This window comes from Montipora capricornis, chromosome 12 (genome assembly GCF_036669925.1).
Source record: "Montipora capricornis isolate CH-2021 chromosome 12, ASM3666992v2, whole genome shotgun sequence".
NCBI classification, from domain to species: domain Eukaryota; kingdom Metazoa; phylum Cnidaria; class Anthozoa; order Scleractinia; family Acroporidae; genus Montipora; species Montipora capricornis.
The window spans coordinates 3081169-3107034 of NC_090894.1; the positions used below are offsets into that span (position 1 = coordinate 3081169).

At 39.9% G+C, this 25866-nt stretch overlaps 3 protein-coding genes across 8 annotated transcripts in view; 2 read left to right on the forward strand and 1 right to left on the reverse strand.

Moving 5' to 3' along the window:
- Positions 1 to 926, reverse strand: part of LOC138026130 (uncharacterized protein C19orf47 homolog) — a 9411-nt gene extending 8485 nt beyond the window's left edge. For both annotated transcript variants that reach the window (XM_068873335.1, XM_068873334.1), the window contains exons 1-2: positions 803 to 926; positions 670 to 727 (exon numbers count right to left, since the gene is read on the reverse strand). In XM_068873335.1, the coding sequence (XP_068729436.1) occupies positions 670 to 727; positions 803 to 815 (71 nt within the window). In that variant the 5' untranslated portion in view covers positions 816 to 926. The remainder of the gene's footprint in view (positions 1 to 669; positions 728 to 802) is intronic.
- A 4463-nt stretch (positions 927 to 5389) lies between these two features.
- Positions 5390 to 21337, forward strand: LOC138026440 (inositol-3-phosphate synthase-like). 5 transcript variants are annotated; one of them, XM_068873797.1, is made up of 11 exons: positions 5524 to 5540; positions 6124 to 6178; positions 7219 to 7498; positions 11922 to 12051; positions 13892 to 14142; positions 14285 to 14437; positions 15308 to 15466; positions 16348 to 16431; positions 16786 to 16980; positions 18484 to 18701; positions 19145 to 21337. In XM_068873797.1, exons 3-11 carry the CDS (start codon positions 7223 to 7225, stop codon positions 19365 to 19367), a joined length of 1689 nt encoding a protein of 562 aa, XP_068729898.1. In that variant the 5' UTR covers positions 5524 to 5540; positions 6124 to 6178; positions 7219 to 7222; the 3' UTR covers positions 19368 to 21337. The 5 variants fall into 5 exon arrangements, with proteins under 5 accessions (XP_068729897.1, XP_068729898.1, XP_068729895.1 ...); XM_068873796.1 differs by lacking the exon at positions 6124 to 6178 and having other exon boundaries at positions 5390 to 5540; XM_068873794.1 differs by lacking the exons at positions 5524 to 5540; positions 6124 to 6178 and adding an exon at positions 5849 to 6092.
- Positions 21338 to 23426: 2089 nt separating this feature from the next.
- LOC138026441 (calmodulin-like protein 3) lies at positions 23427 to 24330 on the forward strand. Its single transcript, XM_068873799.1, has one exon. It carries the CDS (start codon positions 23669 to 23671, stop codon positions 24161 to 24163), a length of 495 nt encoding a protein of 164 aa, XP_068729900.1. The 5' UTR covers positions 23427 to 23668; the 3' UTR covers positions 24164 to 24330.
- Positions 24331 to 25866: the final 1536 nt, after the last annotated feature.

Genomic DNA, 25866 nt, shown 5'->3' on the forward strand with positions numbered 1-25866 from the left:
TCTCTGGTAGTGAGAGAGATTTTACTCTGTCTAATGCCAGACAATTTTACTTGTTAACTGGGGGCATTCCTAGAGTGTTTGAGGTGTCAATATTAACGGGTTAAATTTAGTTATTTTTATAGAATTGGTGATATTTGGAATCTTTTACTGGAAAACACTTGTAGAGCTCCAAGCTTAAGTTCTTTTAAAGAGCAAGTTAAGAGGTTTTAATGAAAAAGTATTTTGCTTCATCATGTTAATAATAATAAGAAGAATGATAATAATAATGACAATAATAATAATAAATAATAATAATAATAATAATAATAATAGTAATAATAATAAGGCATAGATAAACATATTAGCAAAATACCTGGACATATTTCAATCTCCGAGCTACAGGAAATAACCTTATATTTTTTTAGTTAGTGTAACGTACAGACGTGAATGTAATGGTGATTTGAATTTCATACATTGGCCTACATATATTTTTCACTCGTACAACGCATGTATGCCAATGTATTGTAATAAATAAATAAATAAATAAATAAATAAACCTTGCATAGGTTGAATAAATAAATTAAAGTGATTGTCATTATTATCAAGACGCGATAAAAAGACAAAAAAATTGTCCGAAAAGACCGGATCGATACTGTGATCAATGATAAATGTATATGATTCCCAGCTTACTTGTTTGCAGGTCCGTTTGGTACGCCAGCTTGTATGAAGAACTTCGTCCACTTTGTGACTATAATATGAAGAAAAGAGGACTCAAATTATCTTCAAGACGATCATAACCCGACAGGAAATGCATGATCCCTACCTTGAACACTCATTTTCCGCGGTTAACCGGCGATCGGAGGTTCAAGACGCTATCTTTCTACAATTTACATGTATTCTGTTGACACCAAAGCCAGCGACCGAATGGAGACGCATTATGGGATGTGAAGTTTAGATTTCACGTCGTATAGGTCGAAACGAACTGTCTTTATAATACGCTTTGTCGAGCTAAAAATCCCAGCAACCAGGCCTGGGTTGCTCGAACCGTGCATGGTTAGGGCTCAACCACAGGTGACCCAAGCTCAGAATGAGCACGACCGACAAAAATATAAGGATTTGTTTGGGAATCCCAATAAAAAGCTTCAGAAGATAATTATATGAAAACCTTCTCAATTAAAAATCCTAACCTTATTGCCAACGTGGGTAATTACCTTCCTGTGTGGTTATTTTCCAGATCCGACGCGATTTGAGCCATTTCTCAATTTCGTGGTTGTCAACGGTTATAATAAAATCCCAAGGCTGAAAACCAAATTCTCAGGTGCCACCAATTTGAGTCAAATATTCCTAGATAAAATGTTCCCACGGTCACAATTCCACATCACAATCAATTGACAAAGATTGAACTTTCATCTCAACCCAACATCAACGCAATACAAGTCCTGCGACCGACCGGAAAATATCTGTTCGGAAGACGATTTGAGATCAAGAATTTTCGGAACATTTGTTGTCAAATTTCTTGCTTGCCTGCCTGTCCTAGCATTTTCAATCATCTAAAACTTGGTATCATTGCCCATTTTCAACGGATTTTTACCCGAAAAAGGTCACCTAGAATTTTCGGGAGCCTTTTTTCCGGCTGAAATTTTCGAAAAGGTAAGTTTTGATCCCTATAATTTTCGGATCACTAGACTTTCAGCTAGGAAATCCGAACAGATGAAAACATTTTAGGGGATAAAAGTATGCATATCTATTGTTTAAAGACTAAAATACGTTTAACAATGCTATTTTAAGTGATTTTGAACTACATTCTCGTTGGGTGCCCCTGAAATGTGTCACGCTGAAGCTCCCAACACAGCACCCATCAATTTGATTGCTCCCCTGCTTGTTATAAATTCGGATTTTCATCGAATTCTGTAAGATGTGAGTCTGTTTGAAGCCTCTCGCTAGTGAACATCTTCCCCTCAATGGGCTGTGTTTATTTGTTGTTGTTGTTGGTGGTGGTGGTGGTGGTGTTGTGGTTGTTGCAGTTGTCTGTCACAGAGGGAGGTCAATTGTATTGTTCAAAGGAGTGTAGAAGATTACGTTTAGCCAATGAAATCACTGCCTAGTAATTCTATTGTCCATTTGCTGCACAGAAAACTAAACTAGAGCATTATTTACTGGCAAAACGAAAATTTCCAATAACTATCGCTGGCTGGGAAGGGTTTCAACATGATAAATGCCGCTGGCTGGCGCCCACAGCGAAATGTAAACCTTCCTGGCTTGGAAAAGGCCTTAAAATAATGGATGCTGGCTGGCGACCTCGAAAAATAATCTCTTGCTAGCTGGCTCTGAAGAGCGGATATTTATTTCCCAGGGTAGTTAAATATTAACCAAAAATGTCTTAATGGACGCCCACATATCGTGTAAGTCAATAACAGATGAATTCAGAAAAAGTGTTCGTTGGTCGAAGACAACGTTCTTTAGATAATTATGAAGGCGAATATTTGTGTCACCAGTGAAACTGTTTATGTCGTCAGTGTGCGTGATCTACATCGTCACGCGACCACCCAGGCGTGAAAATTACATTAAAAAGTTCTGGCGAAAATTTGCCTCTAGAAACTTCAAAATCTTTACGTTAACTAGCAAAAGCAATCATTCTGAACTTAATGATTGAATATGAGATAAGTAGAATTAGATACCGTTTCTTCTTGTTGTCCATTTCCATCCCGGATGAAGTGGGAGTTTCTGAATATTACCTGGCCACCATAAGAGAGTTTAAAGGCGCGTTTACACGACAGTGGAAAAATGGCACTGGTCCGATAAAAAGTGGAACGGTTCCAATCAGTTTTGTAAAGAAACAGTGAAACTTTATCCGTTCCGCTACGGGACCATAGGCGCCTATGGTCCCGTCGCGGAACATGCTATTTCTGACAGTTGTAGCCTGCGAAATTGGCAGAAATGGATATTTTGACGGCACGGACCAGAGGACTGGGTCCGGCTGTCCGGTGGGGATTATCGGTAATTTGTCGTACAAATAGTGAGCCGTTAGGGATTTGAATCCGTCTAGGTTCAGCTTTCTTCGCCTACTTTTTTGTTAAATTTTCCCCTTAGCCTCCATAGGGTAGTGGCACTTGCATAGGGTTTGGAGAATACGTTCCCTCATTCCCGAAGGGTTTTGGGTTTTCGTATCCGGCAAGTGCCCAGTGTACTTTTCCTTACAAGTTTTTAGGAGCTCAGTACCATTAAGTATGCTTATGTATTGTATTGTTATGCTAGAGCGGAGTTTGTATGCATATGGTTAGCAAAATAAACCGGCTTGTGGCGCTTGCTGTCCTACATGCCCATGTGGTGATTGAGTTAGTCGTGTTGTGTCTGATTGGATAGTGGAGTCAAAATGGATAAAAGTTCACTGTTTCTTTACAAAAATGATTGGAACCGTTCCACTTTTTATCGGACCCGTGCCATTTTTCCACTGTCGTGTAAAAGAAACGACGTAAGAAAGAAACGACGAAGGCTACTACTACGACAACACCACAAAACAAAAGTATCATTGGTTAAAAGAGCATACATAATCATCCTGCACGTGCAGCACAGATTGTAGCAATTATGTTTGCGTACCTCGACCTCTGCATAATGACGACGTGAAATCACCAAATTTGAGGTTTTGAAGGCAACGTGAGCACGCACCAGAGAATCTTTCATACTATGTTTTCACTCTGAAACCGCTCGTACCAATTTATTTTTAGGGTACTTCGCCCATATTGTAAGACATGAACGAGACTGAATAATCGCGAGAGACTTTTGATAGAGCCAACTTATATTTTGAGGTGTCGTTTCTCGTCCGATACTCGTCGACCGTGGCCGTCGTAGATCTTAGAAGTCCTTGTTATGTTTTTGAAGAACGACGCGTTTACAGACGCAAATTTTGCAGCTGCTTACAACAAACATAGGTAATAGCCCGCCACATCGAGCCCGTTGCTGTAAAGGGCTGGCTACGCAATACGCGGAAAAAGTGAATTCAAGATGGCAAAGTATCTTAAGTAGCTGGCTACGCGGTACAGTACGCAGAAAGAATTAAATACAAGCTGGCTACGCGGTACGCGGTACGGAGAAAGAATTAAACCAAGATGACGAGGTATGTTAACTACCTGACCACGTGGTACGCGTACGCAATGTTAAAAGCGTGCTTAGGCCTAATCACTGAAACGAGCGCTTAGGCTTAATCAATAAACGAGTGCTATTTTCTGCACACGATTTCGTGCAAAGCGTAGTTAGCCAAACCGTAAACTGAAAGCTAAAATGTTAAAGAGGGTTTAGGCCTAATCACTGGAACGAATGCCTACAATTGTAGGCTTAATCAGTAAAGGGTCAGTAAACGAGTGCAGTTCTCTTCACACATTCTCGTGAAAAGTGTAGTTAACCAAATAGTAAATTGAAAGCGAAAATGTTAAAGAGTGCTTAGACCTAATCACTGCAACGAGCGCTATTTTCTTGACACAATCTCGTGAAAAATGTAGTTGATCTAACCGTAAAATTCACAATTGATCACTTATACTTAATTCGCGAGTCACGCTTTAAGAACGAGAAATACTGTTTTGAATAAATTACCTGCTTCAACTTGAATTTATTAGTTTCTGCGTACCGCGTAGGGTATTCTGCAGTTCAGCCGGTAAGAGAGTGAAAAGTTCGCATCAGGACTTTTTCATATGATATCGAATGATTTCGTATTTCTGACTTGAACAGAAACAGCCGACCGTGACAACAGGAAATGGGACGTCATTGCCATAGCAACTTAAGTATTGATTTAATTGTAATCGTCTTGTCCAAACAGGATCGACTACTTTTTGAAGTGTATTTTATTTAAACGATTAAATGAAGTCCTAGTCTTGTTTTTGCATGTTTGATGTATAAAGGTTGTCGATTAATTAACATAGACATGGTTACTATCAAACAACATTTCGAACGGACAGTTGGAGTTCTGAAACGTTATTTTACTACTTGAAAACCGCCCGTTCGTATTTACTTATAGGATTTTTCCCGCAAACGAGATGCAAAAATCGCGAAAGATTTTATATAAACATACAATTGTACATAGTACGAACTGTTAGACATGAGGAATGCACGTGTCGGTCACTACCCTGCTTGTGAGGGCGGGTAAAGGAATTGAAGGCGTGAGCTTGCAATGGAGGAGAACACGATGTTTTCATTGAATGAAATTTTTTTCCATGTTTCACATTCATTCTTTTTTTTACCTTACGTGCACAGCCAAATTAACCGCATTTTTAGAATAGCATATTGCTATATTTTATGGTTTTTTGGTTAGAAATTATTGACAGATATGGCCAAATTTTCCCACCCCACCCCAGACGAAACTCTTTTAATCCTGTGAAAACCAGCGAGCGCGCTAATTTGATTGGTTGACAATATGTCCTTAAAATGCATTTGTGCCCAGTGTTTTTGCTTTTCGAAATGTCCACTGGAATTCAGGTATGTCATTTTTATCGCGGATGCTATTCTTTTAGGAGAATTTAAAGGAAGAAACCGTCAATATTTTGTTCACGATTCCAAGTGAAGAAATCGAGGTAAGTTAGCTGTAAATCATTCATTATTTTTAGCTTCTATTTTTGCATGAGGGCGTGTGGCATCTTGTCTGCGAAACCTGTTAAACAGATTGGTCACAGAGAGCTTTCTACGTTAACACAAGTAGACAGCCACATGGCGATTATGGTGAATGAATATTTGAGCCAAGTTTCAAGAAATTGCTTTTCTTGGTTTGAATTTTTTACACCTCTGAGGCGGAACGACCTTTGCTCGACCCAAGAATTAAATCGGCTACGGATAATTTCGACGTGTTGTTCTGTGTCACACGTGTAAACTGCACAAACTATCTTAATGGTCCATAAGGTTAAAAGTATTTAAGCCCAATCAAGAGTGACTAATTTTAGCGAGGCAGTTCCGTAAAATAGTTTGGATGTAAACTATGGCTAATGTCAAATTCTTAAATAAGGATAGTTTTAATTTCCTCGGCAAGGACACAATGTTTGATGATTGCTCTCGTGATAAATGCAACGTGAAAAATGCGTGATGTGCTTCCATAGTGAAATTACTGAATGCTGAGAAATGACCTCCATAAGGTACCATTTACATATATAGTTTATGTATCAGATGTGCTTTCTTGTGGAAAGTTCAGAGCACTTTGCATTAGTAAACGACGCCACAGGTAAGCTTACATGACCCAAATGTGTGGACGCTGCTTTGCGGTCGGTGTTATTTTACCGGTATAATTGAGCTCTTTCACCCGCTTTCTTCTGATCTGGTCCAGTACCGAATTACACGATTACACGATTTGTTATTGAAAAGGAAGAGGTAGTGTTTTCTTTTTGAAAGTCCTTATCTGATTCACGCCATTTGCAAGGGCGCTGCCTTCCTTTGTGGAGCAATATGTAAGTCTACACATATTGTTATGGTCGTCTTGAACAATATCGCATTAATTCACAGTTTTCTTTTTATGAATTACGTGGATTCCTTTCCACTTATTGATGTTCTGTACTTGTACAAATGCATGTACCGGCAACCTATTTCCTGACCATTGTTATTGACATCCTAGTAGACTCGATATCTGTTGTTAGCAGTTTCTGATTAAATTTTATAACATTGTATTTCAATACTGCTTTCCTTGCTCAAATATTACAGGAATGTTATCAGCAATTGAACAATCAAGTTGATTATGTAATGCCTTGCAAGCCTTTTTTAAACTTTGGTTTTGTAAGTTCAACACTGCACCAACATTGTAAAGATCTCAGGCTTGCTTGAATCTGGTACAAGCATGGAATGTATATTTTCTAGGAATTCTTCCATTAATTAGCTGCTTAGCCCACGAGCTGGGACAATCACTTGACCTATTCATCCCAGAAGCATCCCCATTGAGGAGTAGAATATTTTTGTCTGGCATTGACAGAGGAAGATCTTAGAGCCTCACTCTCAGGGATGTAGGGAAGCAGGGTTGTGGCATTGCTGAGAACACTGGCCTTCCATTGTGACCCAGGATCATTTCCTTGTCTCAAAACAACATCATCAAGTTTTTTGATTCATCCACTCTTCCCCAAGATATTCTTTTACAGGACTTTAATTTTTCCTACTCTTTGAAAAGCGTGAGAACCATGTGATGAGTGCATTCTGCAATTGTTTTTTTTCTAAGTTCATTTTTGAAGCAATTATGGTGAAAAATAATAATTATCATTATTATTGTATATATATTAGGAAAATGGCAACATTCAAAGTTCATAGTCCAAATGTCCAGTACACAAGTGACTTCATTGAGAGCAGGTACATCTATGAAACAACAAAGGTGGCCTGTAACTCCAAAGGTGGATATACTGTACATCCTGTTGAGAAGCAGTATACCTTCAGAACTGAAAGACGAGTTCCCAAAGTTGGATGTATGCTGGTAGGATGGGGAGGTAACAATGGGTGCACCATAACTGCTGCTGTGCTTGCAAACAAGTTGGGTTTGTCTTGGGACACAAAACATGGTGTAAAGGTAACATTTCCTCTTTTTTGTGCATGTTTCCGTGATGTGTATCCCAGGTGTAGGAGATATGTCCCAAGGCTGCTGCCTAATGGTCGCCCGGTCACCTGGGGCACCTTGCTTGCGAACGCAGGTGACCAAATTTCTGAACAAGTAGCCCAAATGGGTGCCTAACTTATCACAAAGTTATTCATCCTCACTTTTAATTAATTAATTCTGGGTTCTTGAAAAAATGATTCGGCCTACTAACTTTTAATGTTGGAAGCCCGAAGGGATCCGGAAAAATTTTCTTAGGCAGCAGCCTTGTGTCCAGGTTTGCACACAATTACGAATTTGGCAAAAAAATCGCAAAAGTGGTAACAACTGAAAAGATAGAGAAGACTAGTCCCCAACAAGACTCGCCCTTTTTTCAAATTTTTGCAAAAAATCATGAGTCCTAGTTGGGGACCTGTCTCCTTATTTTCAGCTCTTACAAATTTTGCAGCTGCGTGCAAACCTGGACATAAGTGAAGTGTAGCATTCAAGGAAAGTGCATCTGAAGCAACCTATGGTGGTTCAAAAGTCTACTCTTTCAAATTGGTGATTCAAATGTTTGATTAAAAAGTCTCTGGGCTTGTTCACACTGGCAGTTTGCAGGAAAAGCATAAAAAATACGAGGCATTTGGTTTTATGAACAATGTCCACCTTGAAGAAATGGTATTTTTTCAATGGTGACTTTAAGGTACTCTGAAAAATCTGATTGCTTCTTTGCCAGATCTAGAGTCGATCTGTCACTAGTGATGGAAATGGTCTGAGATTTTACTATCAATCATTGGAAATAATCAAATTGACCCAACCGATCGATCATCGATTATAAGCAGAAAATCTGTTTATAAAAAAAATGTCTGTTTCACCTGTGTACAAGTCGCCATGTTTGTTGTGTACAACATGAAAGCGAGACAATGAGAAGTTTTGCTTTCATCTACTCTTGTTACCTTTCTGATGATAGTAAATAGATCTAAAAATGTATTTTACGGCCAGCTACTAATATAGAATAATTTCTAAGAGAACCATCAAGGTAAGTTTTTTTCCCATATGAAATACACACTATCAAATGTGAATAAAATACAAAATGCAAAACCTAGCATGGGGCAAGTGTGTTTTGCCGAGTTTTGGAAAACATTTAAAATGTATGAAACATGGGATTATTGCAATTGTCCTTGATCGTCGATTGTCATGATCTATAATCAATATTATTGTTGCGTCTAAATTAATAATCAGAAGGTTGTAGCTTTGATTCCTGCTTAAGGGCATCAGGATTTTTTTTCCAAGTACTCCCAGTCACCATAGAAAAAAAATTCATCTCTTCATTTAACCTACCAGGTTTAACAATTCCCATCCATTTATTTCAATAGCACAACAAACAGGGAAAGGCATTAAGTTCTGTAGCGTTACATTAGGTACCTGATTTCTTTTATGCCTGTATGTTGTTAAACACAAACACAAAGCAGTGGACCATGTCAACTCCACGTCTACTCCAAGTAGAACTTTGGGGAAAGGTTCTTGAAAAAGAGTGTGTTTACATTTAGCAGTGTTCAAAATTAAAAAAAAAATCCAGGTTGTCCCTGTTTCAAAAGCCGGGCAACGAAAACCGGAAATTTGGTTGCCTTGATAAATGCTTGGTTGCCCATTAGGAAATCCCCTACGGCTAAATGCGCACCGTGTTGAGCAATCGCATAAAGGGGGAGCTTGAGTATCCCATAATTCTAATGTGCACCTGTGGTTTTTTTGTGGAAGTCTGGGTTTTGAGCATTTTAAAAATGGAGTCTTCAATCTTGCCAGCTACATGCATTTTCCTATCGGACAATTTTTTGTCAAAGCCATAGATATTCAAAACACGGGAAAATGCTCAACTGTGGAAAATTAATAATTATTGTCAACTTCACACTACTATCAGACATTGAGCACAGAAAACCGTCAAGTGAGTCAAATACTGCTTAAGAAATACATTTTCTGTTTTGGGCTGGGTTGTCCGTTTTTTCTTCGGGAAACCAACCTTTTTATTTTACGGAAAACTAGTCGCCCAGTAAATTTTCTGGTCGTCTGAGACGACCGAACTACCGCTAATTTCGAGCATTGATTTAGTGCCCTGTAAACACTTGTACTTGGGCAGTGTATCTGGGTTTATAAACACAGCCATTACTTTAAAAGGGCCATTTTGAAAAAGCTGAAAGTTGGCTATTTAGTTTAAATTAGTCAAGGGCTGGGCCAAGTATGCAAGTGGGCTGAAATGGATACCAGGGCTTCTGACAAAGTGCAGAAAATAATCTCATGAATGTTCCAATAGCAGCTTCTCTTCTCAAACCATTTGAATTTTTTTCTCAAATTCCTAAAGGGAGAACAGGGCTCAAAATTAACAAAAAAATCCAGTCTCAATTTTGTGACAAGATACAAAAATTTAGTAGCAAATGTTATTCGAAAATTTGTTGCACTGCATATGCGCCTGCAATACTTGTGTGTAAAGAAACCACTAAAAGTGACGAATGATCGAAGAAATGGACTTGTGCATGTGAGAGCACAGCTATAAATAAATTATGGTACATTTACGCAATCTTCAGATTGAAGGGAAATTTAGGGCGAGAAACAAAATAATTTTGTCATTTCTTTATTTATTTTAGCAAAAGTTGCAGCGAAGTGGCAACTGCTAACCCTTTTGTCTTGTAAGAGCAAAGGTGAAAACAAAAAATTTATTAGTCCCAATCTCGAACCCTGACTGACAGAGTAAAATCTGTTAAGACTCACTCCTGGGAGTCAATTTAAAATTGAGTAATTTGGTTCTTGTGTGACCAAATTGTGGTGTACTTAGCGGTTTCTGAAAGTACTGACAGCCGACGAAAAGCTTCTGCTATTTCACTTAGAATATGGCTTGTTTTTTTCCTCTAAATTGATGTAACTAAAGACAGATTTTTTTTCGAACCTAAGGGCGCGTTCGATTGACCCTATTCCGGAATAAGAATACGTGGAGTGATGATGAAAACGGTATGTTTGGCGCGTTTCGAAGCAGCAAGGACAACAAAAATGTGTTTAAAATAGCATTTTAGCGAATGTTTGACAATTTTTATGTGAATCAAAATAAAAAAACGAAGGATTTCTACCTTATATTCCATGCATTCTTATTCCGTAATATGGTCAATCGAACGCACCCTAAGATTAATTAACCCATTGACTCCCGGGGTTTGCCATTGATGAGTAGAATCGTCTGGCGTTAGACAGAGTAAAATACTAAGTATGGCTGGTTCAGGCTGGCTCAGGAGTGAAAGGGTGAAAAATTATTATGACAAGAACAAGCGGTTTCTCTACTCAAACCAGATGCTAACTTCAAATTTAATTGAAATCCCGAGTACTGCACCAGCCCACCTTGTCAGAAGCTCTTCCAATGATTGGGGATTAGCGCATTCTTACGCTTTGTGTGTTCCCTGCAGTTTTACAACTTTGACCATTAGGAATATCAGCCATGCAGTATCATCCTGCTAGATGTCCTTTCAATTTCTTACTGTACGCCAATTTGGATTGTTGCTTTATCCCTAACACAGGGATAATGGTTTGAAGATGCTATCTACTTAAGGAAAGTAGACAGCCATTTTTGACTTTGTTTATAGTGTTAGTCATTGTCAAGCCTGTACACTTTTGTAAGTAGCCAGTGCGCCTCACTCTATTCGCCGGCTAAAATAGCCTGCTGCTGGCTACGACTGACAGCCCTGTTAACATCATGGCAGTGGCTATTGTTATGTGTCACAGGCTTCTTACTTTAAATGTTTTTTTTGGTGTTGATGTTGTCACTGCCTTATCTCTCTAATACCACGGCACTGAGTTGGTTACTTTTCCAAGTGTTTGTGGTATATTTTTTGTTTGTTTATTTGTTTATTTAGTTATTTATTTAACTTTTTGAGTACTTGGAGATGATTACATTGTGGTAGAGAAGATGTTGGGGAGGGTGACTTTTCCTGAATGCGATGCTGGTATTAGGTTTTAAGATCGTATTGGCATTGTGGTGGGAGTTGCTTTTTTTGTTCTTGTCCGCTGGATGAGATGATCTTAAAAACTGCATGTGAGAAAAAAGTGACATCGTCTCGTGACATATCAAAGTCATCTTATAAAGAGAACTAGCGCAGCAGTTGAGGCAGAGTCACTTGTCTAGTTGTAATCAGGAGTATGGATGCCTGTGGTCTGGTTTGAACCTTTTAGTTGCTTTTCCAATATTAATGAGGAAGCATCAAAACTCTGATTTAAATGATGGTACCAGTGTTCAGGTGAACTGGCTTGGCAACAACTCTTAAGATCCTTTTTCACCAGAAGAGTTTAAAAAGGACTCTACCATAGGATCTGGTAAATTTCTTCTGTACAAATTTTACAACTTGTTTATTATAATTAAAAAAGTCTTCTCTTTTCTTTACAGAAAGCAAACTATGTTGGTTCTCTTACCCAGTCCTCCACAGTTTGTTTGGGAACTGGTCCTGATGGAGATGTGTACATACCAATGAAAGATCTTCTGCCAATGGTTCACCCCAATGACATTGTTTTTGATGGTAAGTTTTTGATTATCTGATCTGTTAATAGTTGATGAATGTATTAAGATAATTCAGACTTGAAAATTGATGCATACTTCATAACACTGCAGATCCTTGAGTTCCAATTTAGGCCAAGGGTATTGTAGTGTATGCTGCTGATAATATTATGGTTTGGGGATTTGCAATAGGTGAAATGTCAAAAATTAGAATAATAAAAACTATAATGTTAAAAGTTATTGAAGTAACTTATTGTGACCTGTAAACCAATTATTATATAGCCTGGGACCAGGCTCCGCGAAAAGGAACGTGGTGAAAAAAAAATTGGTGAGCGAAGTGAGCCGAGTGGGGAACTGGGGGAGGGAAGGGGTGGCGGAGCCTGGAGACATGCCTTATATGCTGCCAATCCACCCTGAATGCCTGAAATGTCAACAAGTCCATCAAACTGTCAAAAAGTTGACGTCATGAAGGAGTCTTTGCATGAATGCACCCAAAAGTCAACAACACGATGCACATGAGTTTTCGTGCAGGAGATATGCAAATTTGTCACTTGTGCAAATTTTTTTTGGATTTTCAGAACTTTGGTTTCAAAATATTCGACACTCACAAAGGAGCCTGTATCGCTTGCTCAATCTCGACATTCTAGGGCCTAACCCCTGAAGATGTCTTTTTTTCTTTTTGTGAAGTTACACAACGCGTTCGTGACTTTCAGTTGTTAACATTGTGCTTCATCATCTTTCAACATCCTCAGTCTGTCAACATTTGAGCACTTTGGCCAATGAGATCATGATACCAAGATCTGGTAGATCATGGATCAGTGACATGAAAGGCATGTCTCCAGGCTCCCCCACCCTTTCCCTTCCCCAGTTCCTCGCTTGGCTTGCTTCACTTGTGAATCTTTTTTTCGCCTTGTCATGGAAAGTTGCAATTGAGGCCAAAGGTTTCAGTGGGCTTTACCCTTCCAAGTGGAATTAAGTTTTGTGAAAAACGCTATTGGTAAAAGTAAACCTTTGACTGTTGTTACTCACTGTGCAACCAGACTGGATGGACCTATCCACAAAAAAAAAAAATTTAATGAACAATTTTGCGTAACCTTAACTGTTTACTAATACCCCAAACTCTGTCAAATCCAAACAACAGTTCAAGGACAGCTACAAAATGGCCAACAACTCACTAAAAAAAAGCCAAAAAAAAAAGCATACAGATAATGCAGGGTCGCATGACCCAAAGCGTACAAAATCAAAACAGGAACCCGGCTGCTATATACACAGACATTGCCAATATTGTTATAGCATTTACCCATTATACAACAGGGCCTAGTTGTTTAAGGTCAATCCATGTAATTGGGCCCAGAATTACATGTACATTGTACACTTCAATGTTACTAGGAAACGATAGAATACCACACCCTTAAAGGGGTTGTGTCGCAGCATTTAGCCAATTCACCAACTGGAAACTGGCAACCAAATTAAGCGAAACGTAAAAATAACTACTTAGAACATTAAAGGAAGGTTTGACTGGTGATAAAACAGCAAAATTTATACAAAAGGACCGAGGCGTGGATGTGCAAAAATAACAATGGATTGCGGTTTGGTTTTTAAAAACTGTTCAGCCTAACTTTTTTTCAAAACTTGTTCATCTCTGTTGTTTATCACTTATAATTATTTATGCTTGACAGATACTTTTGTCACAAAGCTTTGGTTTGTGCTGTTTAAAAATAATTTCTGAGTTAATGTTAGGTTGCATAGCGAGAAGGGGCGAGTAAGTGGTAAAACGACACATAGTTAACTGCACTGCCATGACGCAGCTTCTTAACATTTTATAATGTGGCATGTCTTAACCACTGATTTATATTTCTCAGGTTGGGACATCTCATCGCTCAGTTTGGCGGATGCATCTGAGAGGGCTCAAGTGTTGGACTACGGTCTCCAGCGTCAACTCAGGCCACATTTGGAGAAACTAAAGCCACGGCCATCAATTTATTGCCCCGACTTTATTGCAGCCAATCAGGCTGATCGTGCTGACAATGTTTTGTCAGGAACTAAGCAAGAAATGTTGGAGCAAATTAGAAGAGACATCCGTGATTTCAAGAAAAAAAATAGCCTTGACAAGGTAGGTCTAGGCTAACTTTGGTGGGCAGGTGGAGAGGGGCCCCTCTGGGAAGGTGGGGTTAAGAAAATACCTTCAATTAACCACTATATCGGAATGAAAAATATACCGGTATTTATTTTTAGTTTCCTCCTCTTTTTCTTAGGTTATTGTTCTTTGGACAGCCAACACTGAGCGGTTTTGTGATCAGACTGAAGGATTAAATGATACTGCTGAAAACCTGTTGCAGTCCATTGCACGCAATGAAAATGAAGTGTCCCCTTCCACAATCTTTGCTGTCGCAAGCATCTTGGAAAAGGTGACTTCACTATTCATAAAAATTTACCATAATAAGGAAGAGGGTACCTTGAATCAGGAGTGTTATTGGACGCCGGGATCTGGGTACTAGCACCTGTCTATGCTGAGTACAGTACCTGCTCAAAGGAAGTCTCAAGATCAAAAGCCAGACTTACTCTATCACAAGGTCCCTTCTACTTTAAAACTCAATGAAACCCCTGCTTGAATGCATTTTTGGGCACATTTTCATTTCATTTAAGAATCAGAGCACTTCAAAGAGCCCTTCAAAGAGCTACAGGGCTTGAAATTGCAGTCTAAATTGCCTTTGCGACTAAAATATCTGGAGCAGTCGCAAATTTGCGACTTGTTTTCACCTTCACCCTTTCGAAACAAAAGGGCCAGTAGTTGCCACTTCGCTGCTACTTTTGCCAAAATAAATAAATAAAATAATGACAAAATTATGTGAAGATATTGTAATTGTCGCATAATTTAGCTGTGATGTTACGCGCACAATTCCATTCCGTCAATCATTTTCAGCGGTTTCTTTACACACAAGTATTGCGGGTTCATACTTTGTTTTACTAAACCACTGACAACACACTGCAGCACAACGATTTTGCGACTAAATGTTTGTATCCTGTCGCAAAATTGCGACTGGTTTTTTTTTTTTGTTAATTTCAAGCCCTGAACTAGTGCCCTGATATGAGAATGTTTTCTCTGCATACTCAGATTTTTCCCAGTTAGAAACAATCTTTTTATTCCATTTAAATTGTCCAGTGTTGCCCCCTGGTTATTCATCCATAACCCATTGACTCTGAAGTAGAGTTTGCTTGTATGAGAAGGAAAAAATAAGCTAGAGTTTTCCGTTTAACCTGGCCTCTTTCATTCTCAGTGTTCGTACATTAATGGATCACCCCAAAACACAAACGTCCCAGGGGTAATTGCCCTTGCCAAAAAGCATGGTACATTTGTTGGTGGGGACGACTTCAAATCTGGACAAACAAAGATCAAATCTGTTCTTGTTGACTTTTTAGTCAGTGCTGGTCTGAAGGTGTGTACATATAATGTCTTTCATTTTTTGTTGTTGTTGTTGTTGTTGGTTTCCTGCTGCAATCATTATTTTTACAAAGTACATAGTTTTACTCTCCACAGTACTCTCATGCATGCACACGCAGTTGTCTCACAGTTTTGTAGCATCAGCCAATCAAATTGGCTCTATTTCTCCTTCCCACTTTGGTCCAGTCCTAACCTCAATACCTGAAGTGGCTGTTAATCTAGCATATCAATGAATTGTTTCCTTTTAAATAAGGTGATTGCCAAGAGTGACATTTCAGAGGATAGAGGGTTTTTGGGTTTTTAGTGTCCAATGATGTTTTAAAATTTCCTTCTTAAACCTTTGAAACTTGTTATTAGGGAGGGGGGGGGGGGCAAAGTCACTCTATTATAATCCATTGTTCCTTAGTCCTTCCAAAGTGGCGCGGGAATGACGTAGAAGTAAAAGCAAGCGATTTTTATCCTCGAGTTACATTCAGTGCTTTTAAAGACAAAATTTGGCATGCAGAAATACTCCATGTACTCTGGACACAATAATACTCCCTATTTTTGTTTTAAAATAAAGCCTTAGAACCTGCTATAGGATATTAGGTTAATGTCCAAAGAGCTCAGTCGTTTTTAAGGCCACTAATTTGGTACCCCATAACATTATTAATTTTGCTTTCACTTTTAGACTCATAGTGTCCTGCGGTAATGAATTTTGTTTGAAAATCTTGCATTAAATTCTTTAGCCAAAAAAAAAAAAAACAAATTATTGCAAATCTTTCCAATCCTCAAGGTCAGCTGCATGAATTTGCTTAGCATTATGATCAGCTTATTGGATTGTCTCTTATTTGTCAGACTTAATTACAATTCTCTTACTTACTGTCTCCATTGCAGCCTGTGTCCATTGTTAGTTACAATCACCTTGGAAACAATGATGGCAAGAACCTTTCAGCTCCAAAACAGTTCAGATCAAAGGAGGTGAATATTATTCCATTTGCAAGATTAACTCATTAAAACTCTTTGGCACTTATAAGCTTGGAGGGATGTCCCTTACAGTGCTGTGGCGGTTGCACTAACAGCTCGCAGTAAGGAGGTAACCATGGCAACACAACCTCTGTCCCCCTCCTGGAGGCAGCAGTCACACTGAATAATCAGTGGAAGTCTTGTACTGAGCTGAATCACACTTGCCTTTGAGGGGGGTGGGTGGGAACACATCGAGCAAAGCAGTGCTAAGATCTAGTATTTTTCATTAGTTTTTATGAACAGTGTTATGAAGATTCTAGTCAGCCATTGCATTTGTTTAGCATGTTTTCAACTGTACGTTTTTTGCAGATCTCTAAAAGCAATGTTGTGGATGACATGGTAGAGTCAAATAACATTCTGTATGAGAAGGGTGAAAAGCCAGACCACTGTGTTGTTATCAAGTATGTTCCCTATGTTGGCGACAGCAAGCGAGCAATGGATGAATACACCTCGGAGATCTTCATGCATGGACACAATACTATTGTGTTGCATAACACCTGTGAGGTAAGTTGGTGGATGGAGGATTCTGGAAAGTTGGTCCTCAAAAGTCAATCCTAGATTTGTGGTAACATGAACTGGGTTTTAAGTTGATCTTGTCGGTTAACTTCTACCTGACTGGTCTCAATTCAACCCTGTCAGGCTATGATAATATTATTTAATAATTGGTTTCATCCTTTCTCGTATGGTGAAGTTTATTTGAATGCCTTTTGGATGGACAATATTTTTGTCTCTTTGCACTGCATACAAGCTGTAAATACCATCATGTGTATGGTAAATGATGAAATCATCATCATCATCATATAATCTCATGCGTAGAGTCCAAAAGGAAAGCCGAGTCTGGCCTTGATGTGTCGAGGAGGCTTTTGTGTTCCTTAGATCCGACAGCGTGTTACCGCCTGGATCTCACTCCTGGTAGAGTTACCCTTGGCAAGCCGGGGATCGTGTCTGAAAAAAATATTTAATGTTTTTGTGTTGCGAAAAAGGACTACAAGAAGGACTAGAAGAAGTGGGGTTATTCAAACGAAACGACTCCAGTGAAATAGAGCGGAAAGAAATGTAAATATGATATCAATCCTATGCGAACGCCACAAATAGGTTTCAATCGCACGGGAATATTTCAACCATACGAATTCTACCGTGCTCATTTTGTTAAGAGCTGGAAACATCTAAGCCAAAGCATGAAATTTATACGCTCCAGTTTCTCTTTGATAAGAATTTAAGTCAGAGATTTTAAATTTCGGACACACGAAGCCCGTCTTCTTGCAGTGACCGTACGCAAGATTTCTCAGGGTGTAAAGCGCACTTCCAGAAACTGAAAGTCCGTTGTGATTGGTCTACGTAAATTCCGGCTCGTTCCAGCAGACGCTCGTGGGGGAGGAACGCGTGTCGAAGCCCGAAGAGTGTCTGCATGGGAGGCTAGTTTAAACCCCAACCGAATCAACACTCAGGATCTTAAAATAACTGAGGAGAAGGTGCTGCCTTTGCAATGATATCTGCAAATGGTTAGACTTTCAAGTGTTCTCGGATAAGGACTATAAACCGTAGGGCCCCGTCTCGCAAATATCTTCTATATTCATAAGTTCCCTGTGGGACGTTAAAGAACCCACACACTATTCGAAAAGAGTAGGGGATAGAGTCCCCAGTGTTGTGGTTGTCCTGTTCTCTCCAGTAGAAGTGGCCGGCTTGACAGTGATGTCTCTAAAAAGGCTTACAGTGTATGAGGCCACCTTAGTAGAGACAGCCGAGTACTGGAACATTTTGATGAAGATGAGGAACATACTTAAAGGGAACATTGGCGTGTAAAAATTAAACGCCTGGCATTAGACAGCATAAAATTAAGTCTCTCTTCCAGGAGTCAATGGGCTAATTAAACAAGACCCTTAGGCAACATAAGGAGAACAGCGATTTCATTACAGAAAGGAGACCATTTCTTTTTTGTTTGGTGTTCTTGTTTCGTGCTTCCATTTATTTAATCCCATTGTGTCCCATTTTTAAATCCAAACAAAGGACTCCTTGCTGGCTGCACCGATTATCTTGGACTTGGTTATCCTGTGCGAGATTTGTGAGAGAATCAAGTTCAAAGTAGCTGGCGACCACGAATTCCAGTCTTTCCATCCAGTGCTTTCTCTTCTCAGCTACCTCCTCAAGGCCCCACTTGTTCCTGATGACACTCCGGTTGTCAATGCTCTCTTCAAGCAAAGGAGCTGCATAGAAAACATATTCAGGTAGTGATGCAACATCAAAACCTTCCTTGTAGCCTTGCAAGTTGTCAACCCACACGTAATTTATTGTGATGTTGTTTGTCTTTCATAGCTCTAGTCTTGCCTCTTGTTGAACACTTCCTTCATAGCTGTATACTTACAACAGTGCGTACAATTGCAAGCACATAAATACAAAAGCAATTCATGTCTATTTTAGTCCAAACCATTCGCCCTTGTCACACGGCGGCCAGATTTTCCCGGGAGGCCAAAAAAGCTTTGTTTTACCACGCCAAACCTCACCCCGTGGTTTCCACTGCGAGGCTTGGCGTGGTAAAACAAAGCTTTTTTGGTTTCCCGGGACAATATGGCCGCCGTGTGACAAGGGCGACTTTAACCCGTTTACCAAAGGTGTCGTCAACTTGAGTCAACTTTGTATTTTCCTGTGCATTATTTTTTTCTTTTGTCAGGGCCTGTGTTGGTTTAAAACCTCAAAACCATATGTTACTTGAGCACAAACATTCCAGAGAAGTAAATCATCAATTAGAGAATGGACCCAAATCAGATATGCGCACTCACTTGGAAAATGGGTTTAAATTCAGTGGCTCCATCAACGGGGAAATTAAAGAGAAGAGGCACCCTTACATAAATGGTGATTCCAACTGCTATTCACAAGTCAAGCAAATTATCTGATCTCATACTATTTAAGACATGATGATAGTATTACAGCTTGTAATAACTCGATGCGGTGTCTGGAGTTGCCGATAAGGGTGTTGATTTTTGTTGAATGCAGCCGTAATGGTTTTTACAGCACACTGGGAAGGCATATCTGCGAGCTAACCAAAGAAAGATGTCAAATTATTTAAATTAAATATGTACCACAGCCCCCTTAACGTTTTTGGCAGTTTTTGGGAAGTGGTCCTGAATTTAAAAATAAGATAATATTTACCTCTTTTCGGTTACTTTTAAATATTGTCATTTAGACAATTTTGAGGTGCTTCATGATTTTTTTTTTGTCAAAAGGTTATAGGCTTAGTACGCCATTTGCGAGTCCACGTCTTGCTTCTCTTCAAAACAAGTCTAAATGCGAAGTTTTGTGATGGTAATTAGTTCTACTTTACATGTGAGTAAAAACAAATTTTCATAAGAAGAACTTCGCACTTAAATTCGCTTTGAAGACGAGGGAGACATGAACTGTGAAATGGCCTGTTTGATTTCAGTAATTATGCAGTCATTCTTAAGAAGGAGGCTAAAGTACACCTTATAGTATTGTGGTTTTGTATGAACTTTGTCTTTAAGGAGTATGAAGACAGCGTTGATGCTGACTGTTATTGTAACTTTGGCAGGTTTTATTTAAAGGTTATAATGTATCTGTAAGCTGAGGTATTTCTTTTCTTGGAGTTTTCATTATTTTATTGTTAGCAGGATTGTATTCTTGTTGTCACTCACCTGATAGAGGCCATGCTTCTTTGATTTGTTTTGGTCGAATGGAGACGAGTCAGTTTTATCAAAGTGAACTATTTATCTTTAATCTTAGACAATTTTCTGAGCCATTTCCACGGTGAAGTTTCATTCCTTTTTTCTCGTGTCTGTTAGCGTCAGACGACAAAGAACTTTGAGGCTCTTATATGGTTCTTAGTATTGAAAAGTGTAGCTTTTAGTTTTGATCTCTATTGATGCAAAGATGCGTTTAACAAAATTGTGTCATCTTTCAAGTAAGTCTTAAGTAGTGTGACACTGCCCACTGAAATTGGAAACAGTTTGATTTTCATCCTGAAGGTTTGTGTGAATGTTTTGTTCGGAAGAGGTTGATGAAGTGTGTTATGCTTACTATTGCGTTGCAAGTTTGTTGTTGATCACGAGTCGTAATAATTAGGGAGCTTAAGCAACGACAACGGCGACGGCAACGAGAACGTTACAAATTTGTATATTTAGTAGGCAAAAACAATAGCTTTGCACGGCCCTGCACGTGCGTCTTTCACTTTTGTGCATTTCTTTGCCATCGTCAGCAAAACTACAACGTGAAATAGCCAAATTTGAGGTTTTATGGACAACGTCATTATTTGAGGATATTTTTTCATTTTCTGCCCTAAATTGAGCGCCGTTCCTACCAGCGTCATTTTTGAGGAACTACCACACCCCCGTCATATTAAAAAAGTTGAAATAGTAAATAGTAACGAAGCGATTACAATAACGCGAATGTATATTTTGAGATGACGTTCTCGTTTCCGTCGCCGTTGTCTTTGCTTAAGCTCCCTATTATTATTGTTCGTTTTCGATAGGTTTATTTAAAGGCGCTGTTACACTGTGAAATGTTTCGTGCAACTTGTCTCGCAATATTTAGGCGACATGGTGGCGGGACAAGTTGCACGGAACATTTTACAGTGTAACATACCCTGCAACGGCCAAAATCGTTGCGAGGCAAGTTGCAAGAGCCGTCGCCGAAAGTAGAATTAAGTGGGTTAGTCACAACTAAGGGATTCATTCATTGTAAGCACCCAAAAGTGACCTCAATCATTGCATTGGACACCCTTATTAGAGACGTTACAGGTGTTGGAAAAAATTTACTTCCATTGGTTCATTTATTAATTTTTGTGCATCTTCAACGTGTCAACAGGTTGTTTATTGATCTCGATTAAAGCTGCTTGTACGAAGCTGATGAATGAAAACTTTTTTCGAGATATGCAGAGTAATATTTTTTCTCTCGGGAACCTTGGTTTTTGGGAGACTGATGAGAGGGGAGCGATTAAAGTTCCATGTGATCGGAAATTGTGCCGGAAACACCGGCGACAAATCCTTTGCAAGCTGGCGAGATTGTTTGAACACGCGCGAATAAATCGATGAGAGCGAGCGGCTTCCAAACCGCGAGGGTTAACGAACTACCACTCGTCACCATGAGTAAACATTTCCCACGCCAGGATAGTGCTCTCTCTCCCGGATTTTTAAACTAATCGTGAAAAGATACTTAGCAGTATAAATGTAGTGGTGTCAAGACAAGTTAAAGCCGTAGGAAAGCAGCCAACTTCCGGTTGCCGTCCGTGGCGGAAAGAGGCTTGCAGCTACGCAGGCTACCACCGTGGGGATTCATGCCTCTACTACTTTACTAAACTTGCCATGGCAATTCTCACATTGTATGTGTACGTCCATGACCCCGGAAACAGCCCCCACCGACGAGTACAATCTGGTGTTAATAAAATTTGTTGGTTTCACTCTTTTAAAGGTACAAAGCTTAAGAGTGGACGTAGATATCTCCCTTTCGCCCCTGCGAACAGGCCACTAAGCAAATCGTCAGATGTTACCCGGAAGATCAGTAAGTGTCTCTCTCGGGAGGGGAGGGAATGGAATAGTGCTGGTATAAAGCAAACAAAGCGAAGGCAGGACCGTCTTGAAAAGTAATAAATTTTCTCTTCGGTAGAGACAAATAAGGCTGCTTGTCTCGTTAATGATTCTCTGCTAGCAGAGGTCTCTTTCCTTTTGCGTTCGCTGGTGTTATTATTTGCCTGCGGCACAGTGACCACCCTGCGAGCAGAGCCTCCATTTGTCTTTTTCTTTACTGAGAAGGAGAAAAGTAGGCTCTGCCCGAATCGCGTCAACTCTTTGAAGCCGCCGCAGCCCCAACTTCTGGGCTAGTCAATCTTGTTTTCTCTCGTCAAACCGGTTTTTTCCAGTGCGAGCGTCCGTTTAGTGACAAAACCGATGGTTATAATTGAGCCCGCTGTACCATGAAAAACCAAGATGGCGGCGAGATCTGGCATATTAGGCTTGGGTTCGAGACTGTATCCTGGCAACATGCAGCGCATATTCGATAGAGATCTTACTCGATTCATGCAGAGCCTTTCTCGAGAACGTCAAATCGAGCAAGCAAAAGAAAGGCTCTGCTAGCAGGGTGCACAGTGACGTACCCTGACCCTAAATTGTAACCGTTCGATTCACGTGACGTTTTATCGGTGACCTGATAAGCTATTTCGCTCATGAATATTTATAATGAGTAGGACTTAGTCACCTCATGATAGATCATTGCAATATCGAAGTCTTTCGTGATTATTGCATCTCCTTCACATCGTACAATGTGGACGTATTATTCTAAAAATAAATTGGTACGAGCGGTGTCAGAATAAAAATAGAGCTGAATGAAAGGTTCTCATTTGTAAGCTCGGGTTGTCGTCAAAACCTCAAATTTGGCAAAGGATGTTGAGTGCATGTTGAAGGGTAGGGTTGTAGGTCATTGTTTTACCATTTTTAACTGAAACAAACCAAGCCTGCGAACGCACACGTATTTCCGGCTGTCGTTCCCGGCCCACAGCCGGAAATATCTCTGCGTTCCGCAGGCTAAAACAAACCAAACAGTTTACAAAAATGCTAACCTGATGCTTAAATATCATCTAAAGCATAGTGTTTAGGCCAATTGTTTAGGCATAATTTTCGCATTAGGAAAGGTTTGGGCTTTTTCAGCGATGGTGAAACAATGACCTGCTTCCTGCAACTTGCAGTTTATACACCCTCCACAAATTTAGTGATTTCACGTCGTTTTTGTCAAGAGTACGGCAAAAATATGTGCTAAATTAAAATGCGTGCAGCACTAGAAGCAAGATTATTTTCCTCTTTCAACCAATGATATTTAATTTGCGACAATTAGACGACATCAAGTGGATACTCGATAAAACTGCAATACAACAAAATATGTTTGATGACAAAAGTGCATTTTAATATCGACCCCTCATCAGCACACCTGCTTGAACGAAAAGGTCTCATTGTTATTTCTTGGTGGAAACCAAACTTTGCATTGTTCAAAGTGCAAGAAAAATCCGTGCGCATGTAACCCATGTAAGATTGGAAAAAAGGGCCGTGTTATAAAAAAACTAATTACAATTATAAATCCAGTCCCTTACCGTAAACGCGGATCAAAATGTTCACAAATATCTGAGTTGGGGCTTGTCACGCAGCTGATATCGGGCGCACTATTGATCGAACAGTGTTCCTCATAATACCCAGTCATGCAGGCAGGAAAGAGTTATTTTAACCCGAATGTACCCGATGTCGTTGTGAAAAGTCTCTTCCATAAATATGACACCGACAGAAGTGGACATCTTGGCAAAAACGAAATGTTAAAACTGTTGAAAGATGATTTGGGGTTGAAAGAAGACGAAGCTCGCGCTTGTGTCATGATGGTCGACAAAGATGGTTGTGGCGATATTTCTTTCGATGAGTTTGTGTCGTGGCTTCGCACAGAGAAGGGATTTAAGAACATTGACGACAAATCAAGATATTATAAAGTTCAGAAAGCTATTGAGCTCTTCAGGCAGTACGATAAGGATGACAGCGGAACTATTGATAGAGATGAATTCAAGTTACTGTTCGAGAAATTCAAGGCGGGCACTTGCAACGATTCACAGCTGGATAGCGCTTTGCAAACCTTGGATACCAGCGGAGATGGAAAAATTTCTTTCGCGGAATTCTTGGCATGGTTGAACTGGTTACCAAGTAATTGAGATTTACAGATGACAGACGAAGTTGTTTTGGCGAACGGGAAATAAATAATCTCGGCTGTCGGTGGTAAACAAATGTGGTCTTGTCGGGCTTCTTTACCACGTACCTCGAGTTCACGGTGTAATAATATAGTATGCTAACAAAATAAAAAAGACTTCTTTGTTCCGTCGACTAATTCCCATCTGATAGCGGCCATTTAAGCGATTTCCACAATTATTTTATCCTTGCCACGTTCGATCGGGGTTTCGACTGCAAGCAGGCTCTTTGTTGCGCGAAATCCGTCGAGAGAACGTGAAACGCGAGAGGGGTAGCCGCGAGTAGCTACTCGCGGCTCGCGGCTTGGCCCCTCGCATATCACTTTCTCTCAGCGGATCGAGTTTTCGAGCGAAAGTGAGACTGCTCGCTCCAGCAGGGCTTAACTGCAGAATACCCTGCCATTTTGAAGCTGCACCTCTGAAAAGGCTGGATACGCGAATACGCAGTCGAAAGTACCACCCCTTCGCAGGTAAACTTCTAACTATATTGTGAAGTGGATACGCGGATACGCAGTGGAAAACATGGATACGCGGACATCACACATGGGAACTGGATACCAAATCCGTGTAACATACTTCAAAATGCTCTGTCGTATATGCATGGATATGTGGATACGCGGATACGCAGTGGAAAATACTCCACGTATTGTTTCAGTGATTAGGCCTAAGCCGGGGGCCTAAGCACTCTCGTAGAATTTTAGCTTTCATTTTACGCTTCGGTTAACTACACTTTTTCACGAGATCGTGTGAAGAAGAAAGCACTCGTTTACTGATTAAGCCTAAGCGCTCGTTTCAGTGATTAGGCCTAAGCAATCTCGTAGAATTTTAGCTTTCATTTTACGCTTCGGTTAACTACAATTTTTCACGAGATCCTGTGAAGAAGAAAGCAGTCGTTCACTGTTTAAGCCTAAGCGCTCGTTTCAGTGATTAGGCCTAAGCACTCTCGTAAAATTTTAGCTTTCATTTTGCGGTTCGGTTAACTGCACTTTTCACGAGATCTTGTGAAGAAGAAAGCATTCGTTTACTGATTAAGCCTAGTAAACACTCGCTTCAGTGATTAGGCCTATGCACTCTCGTAGAATTTTAGCTTTCATTTTACGCTTCGGTTAACAACACTTTTTCACGAGATCGTGTGAAGAAGAAAGCACTCGTTTACTGATTAAGCCTAAGCGCTCGTTTCAGTGATTAGTCCTAAGCACTCTCGCGAAATTTTGCGGTTTGGTTCTCACAATATATTTAGAAGTTTACTTGGGGAGGGGTGGTATTTTCGACTGCGTATCTGCGTATCCACTTCACAACATACTACTTGCAAGTTTATTTGGGGAGGAGTGGTATTTTCGACTGCGTGTCCGCGTATCCACTTCACAACATACTACTTAGAAGTTTACTTGGGGAGGGGTGGTACTTTCGACTGCGTATCCGCGTATCCAGCCTTTTCAGAGGTGCAGCTTCAAAATGGCAGGGTATTCTGCAGTTACGCTCGCAATGTACTGGAGGTTTGTCATTCAGTGGGGCGTATGGAAAATATGGACCTGGAACCAGAATACAAATAGGAAGGGTCGGTGATAACCCGTTGTTTTTGTTCAGTTGTACGTTATATAGGGAAGACATCTGTTTACAAACATTGCTTTTGTTATTCAAATGTGCCAACCACAGAAACAAAAGACCCT

What these genes read in the sequence shown, in the direction of transcription:
- LOC138026440 (XM_068873794.1), top strand. An exon ending in TCGCAAGCATCTTGGAAAAG is followed by an intron (nt 14,438 to 15,307) that starts GTGACTTCACTA and finishes TTTCATTCTCAG; the next exon opens with TGTTCGTACATTAATGGATC. An exon ending in AACAGTTCAGATCAAAGGAG is followed by an intron (nt 16,432 to 16,785) that starts GTGAATATTATT and finishes CGTTTTTTGCAG; the next exon opens with ATCTCTAAAAGCAATGTTGT.
- LOC138026441 (XM_068873799.1), top strand. Translation starts at nt 23,669, where the DNA reads ATGCAGGCAGGAAAGAGTTATTTTAACCCGAATGTACCCGATGTCGTT.